Genomic DNA, 17,924 nt, shown 5'->3' on the forward strand with positions numbered 1-17,924 from the left:
CCAACTTGCATCGTTCCAAGTAGGCCGGCCCCACGGGCTCTGCTCTATTCTATCTATAAAAGTAATACGGTGTTATTACTCTTATATATATATATATATATATTACTCTTTTAAGGATTAATATGTCATTGTCATAAGTAACATATTACTCTCTTGAGTTATATTGCCCAACACATCATGGTTATTTCATATTTTCACCAGGCATATGAATAGTCTCTATGCTGCTACTGACGTCATTTTAATGCGTCCGACCGAGCCCTGTTTGTTCTCCGTCGCTTCAGCGTGTGAACTACTGTACTGTGTTGTGTGCTGACAGTGAGTGTAGGTCAAACCAACATGTCTCGGTGTCTGAAACTGTTCCACTTCGCTCTGGGTTCTTCTCAAAGAGCCAGCAGTAGCAGGTTGTTATCGTGTGGACGTGGTGTGAGCAGCAGGACTCTCACCAGCTCCTACACAGCAGGTACGTGACGTTGTGTTTGTGTCAGGGAGCTAAAAAACTAGCCTAGCCGCTGTCTGATGCTGTGCAATCATCTGAACTCTTGCAGCAAGACTGTCTTGCGTTGCTAGGTTTGTCACACTATAGTTCATTCATCACATGGTGGTTTGAATCTTTAAGGCTGCCTGTTACAACATGTCACTGATAGATGCCACTGTCATTCTTCCATATTGTCCAGTATAAACTCCTCCGTATTAAACTGCAATCCGAAGGGTATGTTGATATAATATCACTAGTAGCACAGATCTACAGTGGGTTTTGAAAGTGTTCTCGCTGCTCTTCCATTGAGACATTTAGAATAGATCAATCATGTCATGTAGGAGAATCGACTGACAAGTAGTACATTATTTTATTTGCAACAAATACTAGTTTTATTTTGAAAATATATAATGGGATGAATCTAGAGTTCCATTGACAACATCCCATTTATCCAAATTGCATTTCCGATCAGCTTAAACTCACCAACATTGCAGCTGTAGGCCTAGATTGATATCCTCTTTCAAACGGCAATAAAGTGTTTGTTTTATAAAATCACACCCGTGTGAACTGACTGAGTGGTGCAACTCCCCTCTCTCCTCCCTCCTCTCGCTCTCTCATTTAGCAGGCAACAGTACAGCACTATCTCTCTCTCTCTGTTTCTGCCCCACAGCGCCCCTACTGGTACTAATAGTCATACTCGTGCTCATTAACATCACATAGGTGGGTGAACACATAGGTGAACAAAGACATTTCTGTTCTTTGGAGTGGTTGCACCACTCAAAAAACAACACTGGCATAGACATGTTATGAGCTACTTTCTGTCAAGAAATACTGTACAGGTGATTCTTCTTCCAAGTTGCAGTTTGGAAGCGCTCTAGATTCATCCCATTATAAAAAAATCGAGTGTTTCAAATTCTCGAGACCCAGGGTTCGAATCTAGTATGAGGTAACATTTATAGACTGACACCACGCTAGACAGGAACGCCCACAAAATAATGTCACATCCGGTTTGAGCCCGGGGTAAGAATTTTCTATGGCTGTCAATGCAACTTGGTCCAATCCTTAATCACATACGGACAAACATCTATGCCGATAATATCTAACTTGCGGAGGTAGCGTGCCTTGTCCACGGGCAACAGATCTTTCAACGCATGGCATTGCAAATACGTTTGATAATCGCTACTCTGCGCAATATTGTTTTGGAAATGCCGCAAATTGCATTGCAGTGAACGAGAGCAAATCACAACTTCCCCCGGGGGTGGGCGGAGTCACAGCGTTACGCCCTGAATACGCGCCGTGGACAGTGTCAGTCTATAGATTACACTCGGTGTTACAAAGGTTATATTAACTTTATTTTTAGTGTGTTACTACTATTCACTATTTCTTTTTGTGAAAATGTTTGACACATTTTAAGCTTTTTGTCTCATGATGAGTCATGACATGCTTTATTACATTATTTTATGACAAAAATGATATATACAATCGATTAGTCTGGGGACCACCTAGTCCTTGAGGGGGTTCCGGGTGGTCCCCAGCTAAATGATGGAGAGTAACTAAATGCCATGGACCCGTATAAGATATTGAATTATTGAGAGCATGGTTTCCTCTCAAGTGTTAAATTATTGTTAAACATCTGCATTACTTAATTTACAAGAAGTCTAACACAATTAGAGAATGTAGAAGAATTGTTATTTTTGTCAACGTTTGCCTGTAATGTCTAACCATATCAATACAGCATTGAATTGTGGACAAAATCTTATCCAATGACAACAAATTTGCCAATTTTATGAGATTTAGCCTCACAGACCCGTGTCTGCGAGGCTAAATCTCATCAAATGGTCCGTGGATCAAATGCAGAATTAACAATGGGCCTTGATATGAACATTATTATTATATATTAAACCGATTAGTTTTATGTATCCCTTGTTGCACCCCTAGACTTTATCTTGTTCCCCTGTCATCAGATGTGCGCCACAGGCAGTCTCAGCAGCAGTTGTGTTGCAGCAGAGCCAGGCTGTGGAGCTCCCAGCAGCACCCTGGGCTGGGTGTGAACCAGCGCTCTCTCTACAGCACCCAGGAGGCTGAGAAGAAAGTCCCAGAAGAAGAGAAGGTCCCCGAAGAAGAGCCCCTGCACACCATCATCAGTGACACCGAGAATGTACAAGGTGATGGAAATGGTCATCATGCACCCGTGGATCATCCTCGTTGGCATATGCCAGACATGACTCGTTAAAACCGGTGAAAGCATCCGTGTCATTTTAGATTTCTTTGGCTATTAGCACATATACAAGCTCATAGAGTGAAATTTTTTTCCTGCACTATGACCTTAGATCAGATTTATTTATTTATTCAAATGTGAGCACGAAAACAGCATGGTTGTTAATCACCACCTGTGCGCAACCTAACACACACACACACAAACACACACGCACATTTAAAGGAGAATTCCATACTAAAAGGCTTTCTTACCTTTCTTTGTAGTTGTTACTTCTTGTAGTTGTTATTTCTCAACCGTTTCGGAAGCGGTGCGGCTCGCCGGAATCGGACCGGCACCCTGGGTGCATTCCTGTGGGTCTTGATCTCCAATTATTACATAATCGTCTAACTTTAATCGTAATTATTTGAGATAATCGCAATTGATTTTTCATAATCGTTTCCAAACGCATCACGATGTGACGTGTTTTGAGCTTGTAGATCGGCTGTTTTTAAATCCCGGTTTGGTACAGTTGCAGTTACCCGTCTCCTTCGGGAGAGGACATAATATCATTAAAAATGCACTGTAGCTTTAACATCAGCATTAACATTGCTTCCTCGTCCTTCTAGGTACTTTCTCCAAACATGAGTTCCAGGCTGAGACCAAAAAGCTGCTGGACATTGTTGCCAGGTCCCTGTATTCCGAGAAAGAGGTGAGAATGGGGAGGGTGCTGGTTTACATCAATCCTCATGCTATTTTGAAAGGTGCGAGGCATTCTTTTCTTACAGCACTGTATATCACCGTTTCCCAAACATTTTTAGGTTTCCTACATTTAGTTTTTCATTATTATTTTTCATAAATATCAGAAGTTAAAAACAAATTCTGATGTTTTCCAAAAGAATTCCATGAAAACGATAAAAGAAAAAAACTTTAAACAGCCAATCTACAAGCTCACATGTGAGCTTGTAGATCGGTTAGTTTCACTCGTTTGGGTCCAGCTGAGACATCAAATTTCTCTTTCTCTTTTGAGCTCAAAAGTTTGTACTGCATATGACTTATCTGACTCATACTTTTGCGTATTGTGTATATCTATCATCAATGTTTTTTGATTAATTGAGTATGTGAGGACACCAATGGAAACGAGCCGAAAGTCGTTCTTTGTTTCATCCTTTTAGCAGACATTTTAGTATTCCCAGTGCCTGTCCAAGTATTCAATCAAAATTAAATTCATTGCCCCTCAGGTGTTCATCAGGGAGCTGATCTCCAACGGCAGCGATGCCCTGGAGAAGCTGCGCCACAAGCTGATCACAGGAGGAGGCGACACGGCTCCCATGGAGATCCACCTCCAAACGGACGCTGCCAAAGGCACCTTCACCATCCAGGTACTGTCAGTCAGGTCACAGAGGCCCACGTCACCTGGAATGTGTATGACCTGCACACACTGAAGGGAATAGATAGTTCCTGTTTTAATGGGCTATATGCACATGCCATTTTGGAAAGGACTTGGGCCCCCTTCCCTACTGGTGTTACAGCTGATACTACTGAAGGCTCTGTTGCATTCTGGTCAAACCGAGTCAAGGTGCTGCTATTGTGCACGTTGGCTCACTGGAATCACTCTGCTACACCTATCATTGTCCTTGAGTGGGTTCCAAATGACCCTGTACAGGTGTGTAATTCTGAGTGTACAAATACAATACATTTGTAGCGACTAAATGGAACGGAGCCTAATAATTAGTATCATCAGTAACACCTGTGAAGGAAGTAGGGAAGCGTCCCAGAAGTAGGAAGAATTATTCTGTGTGCGTAGAGCCCATTCTGAAGAAGACGCAAATCGAAACGTCAGTCACCCCTGCAAAATAATAACGTGCTGATCCGGTCGAGTGCTCCAGTATTTTATTTGAAGTAACCAGGTATTATTCTAGTCTGGGTTTAAGCAAATGTCTATTCCTGAAGACAGTATTCCACCTAGTGGCGAAATATTGTACTGCATGTTGTGGTGCTCTCAGTGATTATTGTCTGTCTGTTGCAGGATACTGGAGTGGGTATGAACCAGGAGGACCTGATTGCCAACTTGGGGACCATCGCCCGATCTGGTTCTAAGGTAGCTGTTAATATACTATGCTTCATCTGATTTCAATGTATTTTAATGGTCGTTCTGTGTCCTGTCATGGCAATTTGGTCCACAGACATTTTTTTGATTTGCCCATGACTAACTGTGCCACTTACCATGATTTCGAAACTGTCCAAATTGTCCCAGGACAAAAACTTTATCCTCTAGAGTGAGTACTTTTTCACTTTGTTGACTACTGTAAATGGTTCAGAATGATAATGCTGACATTCTTTCTTTCATTGACTCTGTCCCAGTTAAATCCTCAATTTCCAGCATCCATTTTCACAAATTCAACAGATTTACTTTTTGTGCTTATTACACTCTGCTGTTGTTGACAAGCACTGATATACCTGCTTGAAAATGTTTTAATTTAAAGGGATAGTTCAGTTTTTTTTAACTTAAGTTGTATGAAATACCTGCCATTAATATAGTGGTTGCAACTGTATTAAATGATTGCCCGAGTCCCGTGGTGGGAGTTCTGCTCTGGTTTTAGTGAATATTAAGTAGTTCTGGTCATTTTGTGGGGGCCACTGGGGCCATGCAGTAAAAGTAAATGAATCAACAAAACGAACGTAATTTGTATTGTTGGCCTATTTCTAAAATATTAGCGAGACTTTCGTTCAACTTTCACCCCTCCATCACATGGAACTATTTCTTGGGCGTAGTGATATGGACACAAAAGACATGGTTCTGTGTGATAGAGGGGTAAAAAAAGAAAGTTGCACTAATATTTTAGAAATAGGTCAACAATACAAATTACGTTAGTTTTGTGGATTAATTTACCTTTACTGCGTGGCCCCAGTGCCCCCCACAAAATGACCAGAACTACTTTTGATTTCACTAAAACCAGAGCAGAACTCCCACCACGGGACTCAGGCAATCAATTAATACAGTTGCAACCACTATAATAATGGCAAGTATTTCATACAACTTAAGTTAAAAAAATCTGAACTATCCCTTTAATTAAATTTGCACTCACCAAATAATACATTTAATCCACTTTGAATGGAATTGTAAGCGTCATATAAAACTGTCTACTATTACCATATATGAACAATAGTTGGTGGCTGCAGGTTGTATGAAGTTGATTTAAGTTCTGCCTGGCGCGCCACCGTCACCGTTCCCATAATGTCTGGTCCTTCTCGCAGTCCTTCCTAGATGCTCTCCAGGACCAGGCGGAGGCCAGCAGCACCATCATTGGTCAGTTTGGAGTGGGCTTCTACTCTGCCTTCATGGTGGCAGACCGTGTGGACGTTTACTCGCAGTCGGCTGAGCCTGGCGTTCCTGGATACAAGTGGTCTTCAGATGGGTGAGATGGGTGATATTGTATTTATACGGGTACATCCTGTTGAGATACAAGTTCTCTTTTCGCACCGTCAGAAATGACCGCAACATTCAAAGCACCTCTAGAAAACGCACAAATGGAAGCTGAAAATCCACGAATTACGGAAGTTTTCAGTAGAATGGAATGGTGCGCGAGGACGACTTAATACATGTGCCCTAAACTTTGGAACGCTCTTCCACAAGTTGAGAGCTGTGGCCTCTGTGGACATTATTTATCCATTTTGGGCGGGAACCCCTTTTGGTGTTTCAAACATTATGTTATAATTTAGCTATTGAAAAATAGCAGATCTACAAGCTCATATCTATCTTTTTTTTAATCGTTAAAATGTGCCTCAAATCTTTCAGAAAATTGTCATGATTTAGAAAACTTTTTTTTTTTAATTTCGACGTCAGGCCTGAATGGGTTAAGAACAACCTTAAAATGCTATTGTTTTGAACAGGCGTTTGGCGACAGTACATGCTTTTTATTTTCCATGCCATGGATCGCTTGAGATGAATTGTACTGCCTTTTCCAGCTTTAATACCTTCTTTAGTTTTGTTTGTTTGTAAAGCACTTTGTGTGGTCTTTCTGTGAGTTACTGACTTTCTTTTCTCTCAGTTCCGGAGAGTTTGAGATCGCTGAAGCAAACGGAGTCAGACAGGGAACCAAGATCGTGCTTCACTTCAAGGACGACTGCAAGGAGTTCTCTGCTGAGGATCGAGTTAAAGGTACCTCCAATACTACAAACTGCAGTGATCATTTAATATGATGAATATACCACAGTCACCTACTAGTAATTGTAACTTGTGTAAACAAGTCCACACGTTGTCTGTCTGTTTCAGAGGTTGTGAACAAGTACAGCAACTTTGTCAGTTTCCCCATCTTCCTGAATGGACGCAGACTGAACACCCTGCAGGTCAGCCTCTATTCTCTCTGTCTGTGTCTGTGCAGATATTATGCCTGATTAATACAAAGCATGTTGTGCGTTTGTAGATCTGCCGGGGTTTTCTTTTGGGTGCGTGACATGATTTGCGACCAATTGTAAACGGGGCGTTCAGTATATCCACCTGTATGTTCCGCATGCAGGCCCTGTGGATGATGGAACCCAAGGAGATCAGCGAGTGGCAGCATGAGGAGTTCTACCGCTACGTGGCCCAGTCGTACGACCGGCCCCGCTACACACTGCACTACCGCGCCGACGCCCCGGTCAACATCCGCAGCATCTTCTACGTACCCGACATTGTGAGGAATGCTACAGATCTCAACCATTTTCTAGTGTTAGAAGTGTGAACCGATGGAGGCAGTTATGGCATCTTTCCACTGCATTGTAAAATGGGAATGCTTGTCGTTTTCCATATTATAATTTCCATAAGAATCAATTTCATGAAATCTTTGGGTTTTTGATGATATAGCATAACTGAAGATTCATGTTGATGATTTTAGCTTTTATTACCTACAACATCGTCATTTTATTATCAAAATTAATCCTCAGACTTATTGAATGTTTTCCTATGAGCAGAAGCTGGTCTCTAGTTGGAACGTAGACTTATTGAATGTTTTCCTATGAGCAGAAGCTGGTCTCTAGTTGGAATGTAGACTTATTGAATGTTTCCCTATGAGCAGAAGCTGGTCTCTAGTTGGAATGTAGACTTATTGAATGTTTTCCTATGAGCAGAAGCTAGTCTCTAGTTGGAATGTAGACTTATTGACAGGGCTGCACACAACTTTTTTGGTCTAGTACTCAGAGGAGCACCTGGAGGAGTGTCTTGGTGCTCCTAAAATGCGGCGACCCGTCTCGCCGGATGGATAAAAGAGGGATGAATAACTTATAGCAAAACAATATTTATTGGATGAGTGGGGAGTCAATGGAGGGTATTGCAACTCTAGATTTAGCCCTAGAATGGCTCTTGTTGTAGATGTAGATTCATCCCATTATTTAAAAAATCTAAATTTGCTAAAATCTAGGTCCATGTGTGGTCCAGCCCTATGGAATGCATATTATAATAAAAACAACTTAACACTTCCTAAGGATAATATGAGCATCAAAGCAATATTTAGATTTTTTATTATTTTGTATTTAAATAACCGATCTACTAGCTCACAACGTGTTGCTCACATACTAGCTCACAACGTGTTGCTCACATACTAGCTCACAACGTGTTGCAACACGTTGTGAGCTTGCAGATCAGCTATTTTTTTAACATGCGACACATCGTACGGCGAAGCATACATCAGGCTTCCCTAGTTCCCTTTTGTTTTTAGCTGAGGCGACGTACGTAGTCAGACAGTCAGACACACATGGCTCCTCGGTGCAAAAATAAACAGTGTACACTACCCGACTTTACGATAATAAGGGACAGTATGTCGAGACACGGTGTTCATGTTGGGCAGCAGCAGTGCCAGTCCGCAATGCTTTAAACTCTTCCCACTCCACTATGTCGGAACTAAAACCTTAGTACCCGTAAAAAGTCGGTGGCCGGTGCCTAGGCTGTGAGAGACGCTAATATGGTTTCTGCCTCGGATTCGGGTTCTGAGACGGCATTGCACACGAGCAACCATGCTGCTCCAGCAGCCGGAAAACAAACACAAGCACAGCGGCAAATGGGAAGAGTGCAAAGCATCCAAAGCATGCCCTTTTACACCGGGGACTACAGTAATTTGCTATCTGAAACGGAGAAGACGAAACTATTTGTGTCAGGTTTTCCTGTCAACCGCCCTCCGCCTCCTCCCAGGCTCCCAGCAGAAAGCAGCATGGAATCCTCCCCCTTTTGAGTAAGGACGCGTTGTGATTGGCCAGTAGCCACTTTGAGTGGCAGTCGGTGGGAAATGCTCTCGCCACAGAATTTACTAGTATTCTGGCCATAATAATCATTCTGGGCGGCCCCGACTGTTGGTATGCAGAAGCACTATCCCGGCGCTTGATTGACAGCGCATTTTGAATTTTGACGACGCATGCGCGGTGGCGCACCACTTATGTGCAGCCCTGCTTATTGAATGTTTTCCTATGAGCAGAAGCTGGTCTCTAGTTGGAATGTAGACTTATTGAATGTTTTTCTATGAGCAGAAGCTGGTCTCTAGTAGGAATGTAGACTTATTGAATGTTTTCCTCTGAGCAGAAGCTGGTCTCTAGTAGGAATGTAGACTTATTGAATGTTTTCCTCTGAGCAGAAGCCTACCATGTTTGACGTGAGCAGGGAGATGGGCTCCAGCGTGTCTCTGTACAGCAGGAAGATCCTCATCCAGACCAAGGCCACCGACATCCTGCCCAAATGGTTGCGTTTCCTTAGAGGTCTGTGTGTGTCTCTCTCTCTCATGCCGCATACTTTGAAAATTACTGATTTTTCAAGCAACGCAATACATTCCGCAAGCAGCGTGTCTGTTGGGCCAGCGACACTTGTCATATGATGAAGCATACACTTTATTTTAGTAGTATGTCACTTAACTTTCAACCCGGTGTCAATCTTCAAAACATTTGAACATTTACAAAAATATCAAACCTAAAAAAAGCTACAAGGCATTTGTGATGCTTTGTGAGCTTTGTGATTGGCTGTTCTTAGGATTATAATGGTTACTCGGGTCACGTGCTCACCAAATACATTTTATGCACATTTTAAGCAGAAGTTGGGCCCGTGCACGTGTTTGGACTTCATCATCAGTGATTTCTTTTAGCAGAGGAAAGCCTCTTGAAATTAGCCTTCACACTCCATAATCCCCATGCACCTTTTTAAAGTTTTTTAAATCTGACAAAACTGTGTGTGTGTGTTCTATCAGGTGTTGTGGACAGTGAGGACATCCCATTGAATCTGAGCAGAGAGTTGCTTCAGGAGAGCGCTCTGATCAGGTAGAAATGTCTTCCGTCTTTCACACAGCAGACCATCTATGTTTAAAGGGACACTTCACCCTTTTTGCAAAAAAATATATGTTAATGACGTTTAGAAGCTTTAGAACACTTTCCTGGAGATCTTTATGTGTGTAATATGTGGTTTTAGATATTTTAGATTGTAGCAGTGAGCCTGTTGTCTCTGATGTCATGGACACTGGGCTCACTTCCTTCCTGGACTACATGTTGTCTCAGTAAGACAGCTCTCCCCCTATCCACAAGGAGGAGCAGTGCACCAAAGAATTATGGGAATTGTAGTCCAGGAAGGTAGTGAGACCAGTGTCCATGACATCAGAGACAACGGGCTCACTGCTACAATCTAAAATAACTAAAACCACATATTACACGCATAAATACCCCCAGGAAAGTGATCTAAAGCTTCTAAACGTCATTAACATTTTTATTTTTTGCAAAAAGGGTGAAGTGTCCCTTAATAAAATAGCATTAGTTGCTGTCGGGAGGAAACCTCGTAACTCAATTTTTTTGTTTTCTTTTTGCATAAATCGGTGCTACTGAACACATTTTACGAATGTGTGTTGGTTAAATAAATATTGAACCAATAAAAAGTAATAAAGTGCTTTGGACAAAACCTCTTAAATCCATTGGACTGCTCGTGCAAGTACTTGACAATATATAAAGTCACAAGACCAACTTTGAAGAGGCTGTATTGCTCCGTTTTCAAAATATTAGGTTTTCTTCATTTCTTGATTTTTTCTTTTTTAATTTAAATTTCCTCTAACATTTTGGAGTTGGGTGGTTTCTTCCCAACGGCATGGACTTATGGGCCAGCTTTAACGAAGGATATCATATTGACAGATTCTTCTGAAACGTCTCTTTCCCCGTTGGCCCTTCCTTGGTCCTCCAGGAAGCTGCGTGACGTTCTGCAGCAGAGGGTGATCCGCTTCCTGTTGGACCAGAGCAAGAAGGAACCAGAGAAGTACAACAAGTTCTTTGAGGACTACGGCCTCTTCATGCGAGAGGGAATCGTCACCACCCACGAACAGGACGTCAAGGTCCAGTCCAGTCTTCCGGGCTTCATATTTTAAATATTTGAATGCTATAATAGTCTGCCAAATAGTGTGGGATTATGATTCAGGATTCCTTTTCTCTCCCAGAAGCAGTTTTAACCTATTAAAAGAGAGAGACCAAATTCTACAAGTGTCTTCTAAATCCGAAAAACGTATGGGTGTGCCGCTCAAACCTTTTCATGTCAAGGACTCTCAGAATAATTAGTATTTGGCTGCGAACCCCCATCTGAAAATATTTAGTTCCAGCAGGAACCGCCCCCGGAAGCAATTGTTCGGAGTGAATTAATAAACTTTCGCTGTGAAAGAATATATATATATATATATATATTTATAAATAATAAATATTTGAACAACATTTTCACGATATTCTCACCATGATCTTTCACTGGCACAGAAATATACAAATTTAGAGCGATAGTTAGCATGTCTTACCGCTTTCCGAAAGAGATTGTGTTTTCGACAGTTAACCCATTTTGGGCGGGAACCCCTTTTGGTGTTTTAAACATGTTATAATTTAGCTATTGAAAAATAGCAGATCTACAAGCTCATAGCGCGCCACCGAGTGGCGAGCTTCGGAGCTATCTTTATCTGCTATTTTTGAAAATTCCGTGAAAATGTGGCACGAATCCTGACATTTTAGAAATTTCGACGTCTGGCCTAAATGGGTTAAAGAGTCACACTGTCCATGTGGTCATATTTTGCAGGAGGACATCGCCAAGCTGTTGCGGTTCGAGTCATCGGCGCTGCCCGCCGGGCAGCAGACCAACCTGATGGAGTACGGCGCGCGCATGAAGGCCGGCACACGCAACATCTACTACCTGTGTGCCCCCAACCGCCATCTGGCAGAGCACTCCGTCTACTACGAGGCCATGAAGCAGAAGGACATGGAGGTGACTGACGACGTGATGTTTGTGGGAATTGTGTTGTTGTGTTGCTCTTGCAAAAGCATTGGGTGGAAAGGTTTATGTAGGCTAGAAATAACATATTTATTTATTCGCAAAACCTGTTGACCACCCAGGGGTCTCGGTTCAGCGCTCTTACTCTTAACATTGAGTGACTGCAGTTTCTTCCAGCATTGAAATGGCCTTTTTAAATGAAGCTTTAGTCGCTCCTCTCTTCCTCATGTCTTGTGTTGAATCCATCCATTTGTTCCTCCAGGTGCTGTTCTGCTACGAGCAGTTTGACGAGCTGACACTGCTGCACCTGCGGGAGTTTGACAAGAAGAAGATGATCTCTGTGGAGACGGACATCGTGGTGGACCACTACAAGGAGGAGAAGTACCAGGACATCAAGCCCGGTTAGACCCCGTCCCCGTCCCCCCTCGCATCATTTCTGCTTCAGCACAGGGTTCCCGAACCCTGTGTTGTCGTTGCCACTGCTGGTAGCACTGACTCCTCTCTGTTTGTCTGCAGAGGCCGAGAGGCTGACAACGGAACAAGCTGAGGACTTGATGGCTTGGATGAGAAACGTTCTGGGCCCCAGAGTCACCAATGTCAAGGTAAGGGCACCACTCTGGGCCCCAGAGTCACCATGTCAAGGTAAGGGCACCACTCTGGGCCCCAGAGTCACCATGTCAAGGTAAGGGCACCACTCTGGGCCCCAGAGTCACCATGTCAAGGTAAGGGCACCACTCTGGGCCCCAGAGTCACCATGTCAAGGTAAGGGCACCACTCTGGGCCCCAGAGTCACCACTCACCATGTCAAGGTAAGGGCAGTTAGGGCACCACTCTGGGCCCCAGAGTCACCACTCACCATGTCAAGGTAAGGGCACCACTCTGGGCCCCAGAGTCACCATGTCAAGGTAAGGGCACCACTCTGGGCCCCAGAGTCACCACTCACCATGTCAAGGTAAGGGCAGTTAGGGCACCACTCTGGGCCCCAGAGTCACCACTCACCATGTCAAGGTAAGGGCAGTTAGGGCACCACTCTGGGTCCCAGAGTCACCCATGTCAAGGTAATGAAAGCAGACAGCATAAATGCATATATCGTCGCTGTTGGGCAGAAACCTCCAATCTCCATATTCTTCAACCTTTTTTTTCGTACTGTAAATTAATACCCTACTTGATCATACTACAGCGTCACACAAAAGCATCAGAAGTAACAGATCTACAAGCTCTAAACGCGGTGCGAAGCAGACGTGTTTGGAGCTTACTGTATATAGGCCATATTCACATGGCTGACATGTTGGCATTTTGCATTGAAAAAGCATGGTGGCAACAGGGTGGCATTTCATTAACTCAATGGCAAGATGGCCTAACCTGACTCCGCCAGCTGGTGGCAGCAGTGAGTTCCTCCTCCTGCTTCCATCTGGTCCCTCCGGCAGAGACAATGTACTCCGAGCCATTTCTGACCGGAGAGATATGCAGCCGTTTGCGGCTGTTGAAGGCGGGATCAACGTGATACTGATGACGTATTGAAGCGCTACAACTCGAAATTATCATTGTTGTCCGGCTGCTTCCGGTTTATAGTTTCTGCTTGAGAGAGCCCAGATCCAGGCAGGAGGGGGGAACTTGTGAACTCAATACTGCCGCAATCTGACGGAGTCAGGTTGGTGGTTCTCAAACGTTTTAATTTCAAGCACCCCCATAACAAATAGACCCTTATGGGTCAATTTGGTTCCATTTGTACACTCTCCGTTACACACCCATACAGGGCCATTTGGAACCCACTCAAGGACACTTTGAGTGTAGCAGAGTGTTTCCAGTGAGCCAACACGCACAATAGCAGCACACTGACTCTGTTTGAGCAGAATGGAACAGAGCCTTCGTTAGTATCAGCGGTAACACCTGTGAAGGAAGTATGAAAGGGGCCCAAGTTTGTGTGTGCATAGAGCCCATTGACACCTATGTGGTTCGTAATTGTTGTTCTGGAACCCATTTGAACCCTTTTTCTTTTTTTGGCGCCTCCTTCCTCACCTCTGCCAGGTGACCCCTCGTCTGGACACCCACCCAGCCATGATCACGGTGCTGGAGATGGGGGCCGCTCGCCACTTCCTCCGCACCCAGCAGGTAGCTCGCAGCACAGAGGAGAGAGCCCAGCTACTGCAGCCCACACTGGAGATCAATGCTGGGTAAGAGAGAGAGATACATGGGGGCATGTGTGGAGTGTCTTTGGCAGACAGAGTGCTATTTTCACTAGTTTGGGTCCCGGCCGGGACAATGTCTAATTTCTGTTTTAGGCCACGTGCTAAATAGTTTGGAAACCACTGCTCTAAACCACTGCTGCCCCATGGTCACAGGGATGCCAGTGTAGTTACAGTGTACGGGCAAAGGATTACAGCAACACTTGTAACTAGGGGTGCACGATTATGAAATTATGACCGATATCCAATCTCCGATTATTGTCTGTTTATGTTTACTTGCGCAAGCAGAGCGCGCAAGTAATAATTCCGCCCGGTCTGTGTGCACCGTGCCAGCCAACCCGCCACTTGATGCGTATGCAAATAAAACAGCAAATTTGTGCCTGGTTTGCTGGGACCAGATTACATAAATGACCATATGTCTTACGTCATCATTTAGAGCTAGTCATACGTATACTATATACATAATCAGTAAAATAAAATAGCAAATTGTGCCTGATTTGCTGGGACCAGAGTGCATGGTGTGTATATGTATGACTAGCTCTCAATGATGACATAAGAAATATGGTCATTTGTGTAATCTGGTCCCAGCAAACCAGGCACAAATCTGCTGTTTTATTTGCATACGCATCAAGTGGCGGGTTGGCCGGCACGGTTTTTGTCGCAAAGTAACCACAGTATACCGCTAATCAACTTACAACTACATACTCTATATAGTATATGTATATGTATGTCTTACGTCACCTTCATGTCAAGATTAGGCTTTAAACAATTAAATACAAATCCAACTACAGATTACGGAAGTATTTTAGGTATGTATATTTTAACAAATGTGAAAGTATTATTACAGAAATTGAAGTTAGAGACACCTATTACTCTGATCATGATTTAGTATTAATATCACTATATTCCATGATGAAATACATTTAAAACAATTGACAATTTAGAATAAATAGAATAATTATACTGTATAACATATTTTAATCCAGTTTATATACTTTTTTTTTCATCACATATCAATGATTTATTTTTCTTTAAAAAACTAAAAAGGGATCCAGAATATATCTACATCGATAAAACTGTATTTCTTATATAGATAGAAACTTGAACCTTACTTAATAATACTAGGTGTTTATATGCATAAAGTAGGTAGGTAGCAAATGGTTACACCTAATAATTAGACATTTCAAACGTTCCTTCACAGAGATACTGAGATTTGACAGTTTACAGCGGTCGAAAGTACTTGCGCGCTCTGCTTGCGCACTAGTTGACAGAGTGCAGTTCTAGTTAATACTGGGTTTTGGCGCATGATCTACATCAGGGTAATCGGGGCAATAACACCACATATTCTTTGTCGTTTTGTTCTAATTATATTTATTTATTTTGAAAATATTCCTTGTTTTAGCAAAAACATTATTTTGTGTTGTCCAACATTCACCCGCTCTAATTGACATTGATTTCCCAGACATGACCTCATCAAAAAGATGTATGCGCTGAAAGAGACCAACTCTGACCTGGCTGGACTGCTACTGGAACAGGTGAAGTACAGTTCCACTCTGAAAACAGTCTGTTAACCAGCTCGTTTTAAATGTGTTACAAGGGGATTGCCACTACTCGTAATTCTTTCTTTCCCATAAAGTTCAAAACAGTTCCAAGATTAAAAATTAAATTGGATTTATTTTGGGAATGGCAGTCTGCTCAATCAAGTGAAACGTGCAACATTGACCATATGCAGACCGCATCCATCTTGCCAGCAAGGTTCCATGTAGGTGGAAGTGTCAGAGTTTGGAAGCGCTCATTATCAGTAAAGCAATCTCCTTTTGTCTCCTGCATTATGTGCAAATTCAAAACGGGTGGTACGCAGGGCCATTGAGTGATATCCAAAGAGCGCTTCCAAACTCAGAAAGTAAATAATCTGCAAGGAATTTCTTGACAGGAGGCAGCTCATAAAACAGATAGAGGATAATTCAAGATTTTCGTACAGCTGCAATGTTGGTGAGTTTGACGTTGTTTAATACAATCAGACTTTTCTGTTTGGATGAATGGGAAGTTGCACCTAGTTGGCACCTTGCTGGCAAGATGGATGCGGTCTGAATATGGTCAATTGCCACTCAAATGAAACATCTAGTCACAGACATAAGAATTTAAGCTTCAGTCTCTGGTTCTAAAACATGGCAAAAGTGAAAATAATCCTCAACCATGGCCCCACTTGCTACAATAGCCTTTGACATTCTTTTTTTTTCTCTCCCCATTGCAGATCTATGACAATGCCATGATCGCAGCAGGGCTGAATGACGATCCCAGACCCATGATCGCCCGTCTCAACGAGTTGCTGACCAAAGCTCTGGAGAAGCACTGAGGTGGACACGGATACTGTGCACAGTACAGCCTGCCTTGGCTTGAATGACTATGGCCTATAGACTAAACCACCATCTGCAGCCCTGCAAAGCATGAGCTGCTTACAAACGGCACTAAAGGCTCTTCTTCGGCCATGCAATCACTTCATCTAGCCCTCCCATTTTAAACAGTTGAAGACAGAGGAGACGGAGGACATAGCTACCAATTACCGGCCAGTGCGTGGTGGAAGGAAGGACTATTAGAAGACATTTCTATAGAGCACTTGTGGTAATATTTCTGTATCGTTGTTATTTATATTTTCTGTTCAGAGCTATTTCATTACGATGTTGTTTGCACCGCTGGTGGTGATGGTATTCCAAGATGGTGCTGTGAAGATGCGCAAGGTTTCTTCCGTCGTGTGACTTATGGTTTGAAAGCAGTCATAACAGACTGCTGATAAAGTTGGACTCCATTATATTACAAATACAAGCCTTCTGTACCAACAGTTGAGAAAAACTGTTACTCTTTGTCCCTCTGACTTTATTTTTCCATGTTATTACCCATTGTCTCCTTTTATTTTATTTTACAGTGTGTCACTTATTTTTATATTTGATGTCCACTGTTTGTGTGGATAATTAGAAAAGGCGGGACTGAAATCTAGACAATTTCTATCTGAGAGTAAGTGTAATAAACGGTGTGAATCATTTCACACCTTATGAAACTGTTTTTATTGATTGAATAGTTTATTAGACAGAATGTATAAACAGCAACAGAGTACAGTCACTCATTCCAAAACGGATAGCACCAAAAAAAGTCCTTGCGGTCTTGTTTCCATTTAGGCCCTATGCAATCAATTAATAGACATGAAAGGTCAGTCAGTGTTCAAATGAATAAGTTCAACCAAAAGGATTCATAATAAGTTCTTGGTGACGTTAACTACAAATATAGGTTACACTGATGTTTGATGAATAAAGCATCTGTGATAGTCTTGATGGTCGCTTAATGTCTATTAGCAATTGGTAACAATAAGGGAAGACAATAACTACAACTATTCTCCGCAATATTACTCTATTCTTAATGATTCACCAATTCATTACCAGAAGTGGAGCTATAAATATTTAGGACACATGTAACACAGTTGGATGTAATTAAGGGACCATGCCTGAAGGGACTTTGGTTCCTTACCCCCATATTATATTTGCATTATTTGTCTCTTTCTTCTGACAAAAATTGCAGTTTGGCTTATCTGTGCAGTCGTTTTTTGAACCGTTTGATAGTCCGCAATATAACTTCGATGCACATCTGCGTCTCCTCATGCAGAAAAACTTTTGTGTTCTGACATGCTCTGACCTTTAGAATTAGATCACCCACTATTTTTAAATGAGTTTATTAGTTATTATACATTTTACACGGTGCATTTACAAAATGCGTCAAATGCTAGAGGGGTATGTCACCCTTAAGGGAAAATTTCTAGCTTTCTTCATAGATGTGTTCATA

The 17,924-nt window shown here is 42.5% G+C and overlaps 1 protein-coding gene across 1 annotated transcript; it reads left to right on the top strand.

Annotated features, from left to right (window-relative positions):
- The first annotated feature begins 290 nt into the window (after nt 1-290).
- Nucleotides 291-17,148, top strand: trap1 (TNF receptor-associated protein 1). Its single transcript, XM_083779347.1, has 18 exons — nt 291-460; nt 2,440-2,640; nt 3,299-3,381; nt 3,911-4,051; nt 4,699-4,770; nt 5,928-6,088; nt 6,722-6,831; nt 6,946-7,019; nt 7,190-7,345; nt 9,272-9,392; nt 9,875-9,944; nt 10,849-10,996; nt 11,716-11,901; nt 12,170-12,308; nt 12,424-12,509; nt 13,936-14,081; nt 15,556-15,628; nt 16,348-17,148. The coding sequence occupies exons 1-18, from the start codon at nt 337-339 to the stop codon at nt 16,447-16,449; spliced, it is 2,193 nt and encodes a 730-aa protein (XP_083635473.1). The 5' UTR covers nt 291-336; the 3' UTR covers nt 16,450-17,148.
- The last annotated feature ends 776 nt before the right edge of the window (nt 17,149-17,924 follow it).

The sequence above is a fragment of the Protomyctophum parallelum genome, assembly GCF_964188405.1.
Source record: "Protomyctophum parallelum genome assembly, chromosome: 13".
Classification (NCBI taxonomy): Eukaryota; Metazoa; Chordata; class Actinopteri; order Myctophiformes; family Myctophidae; genus Protomyctophum; species Protomyctophum parallelum.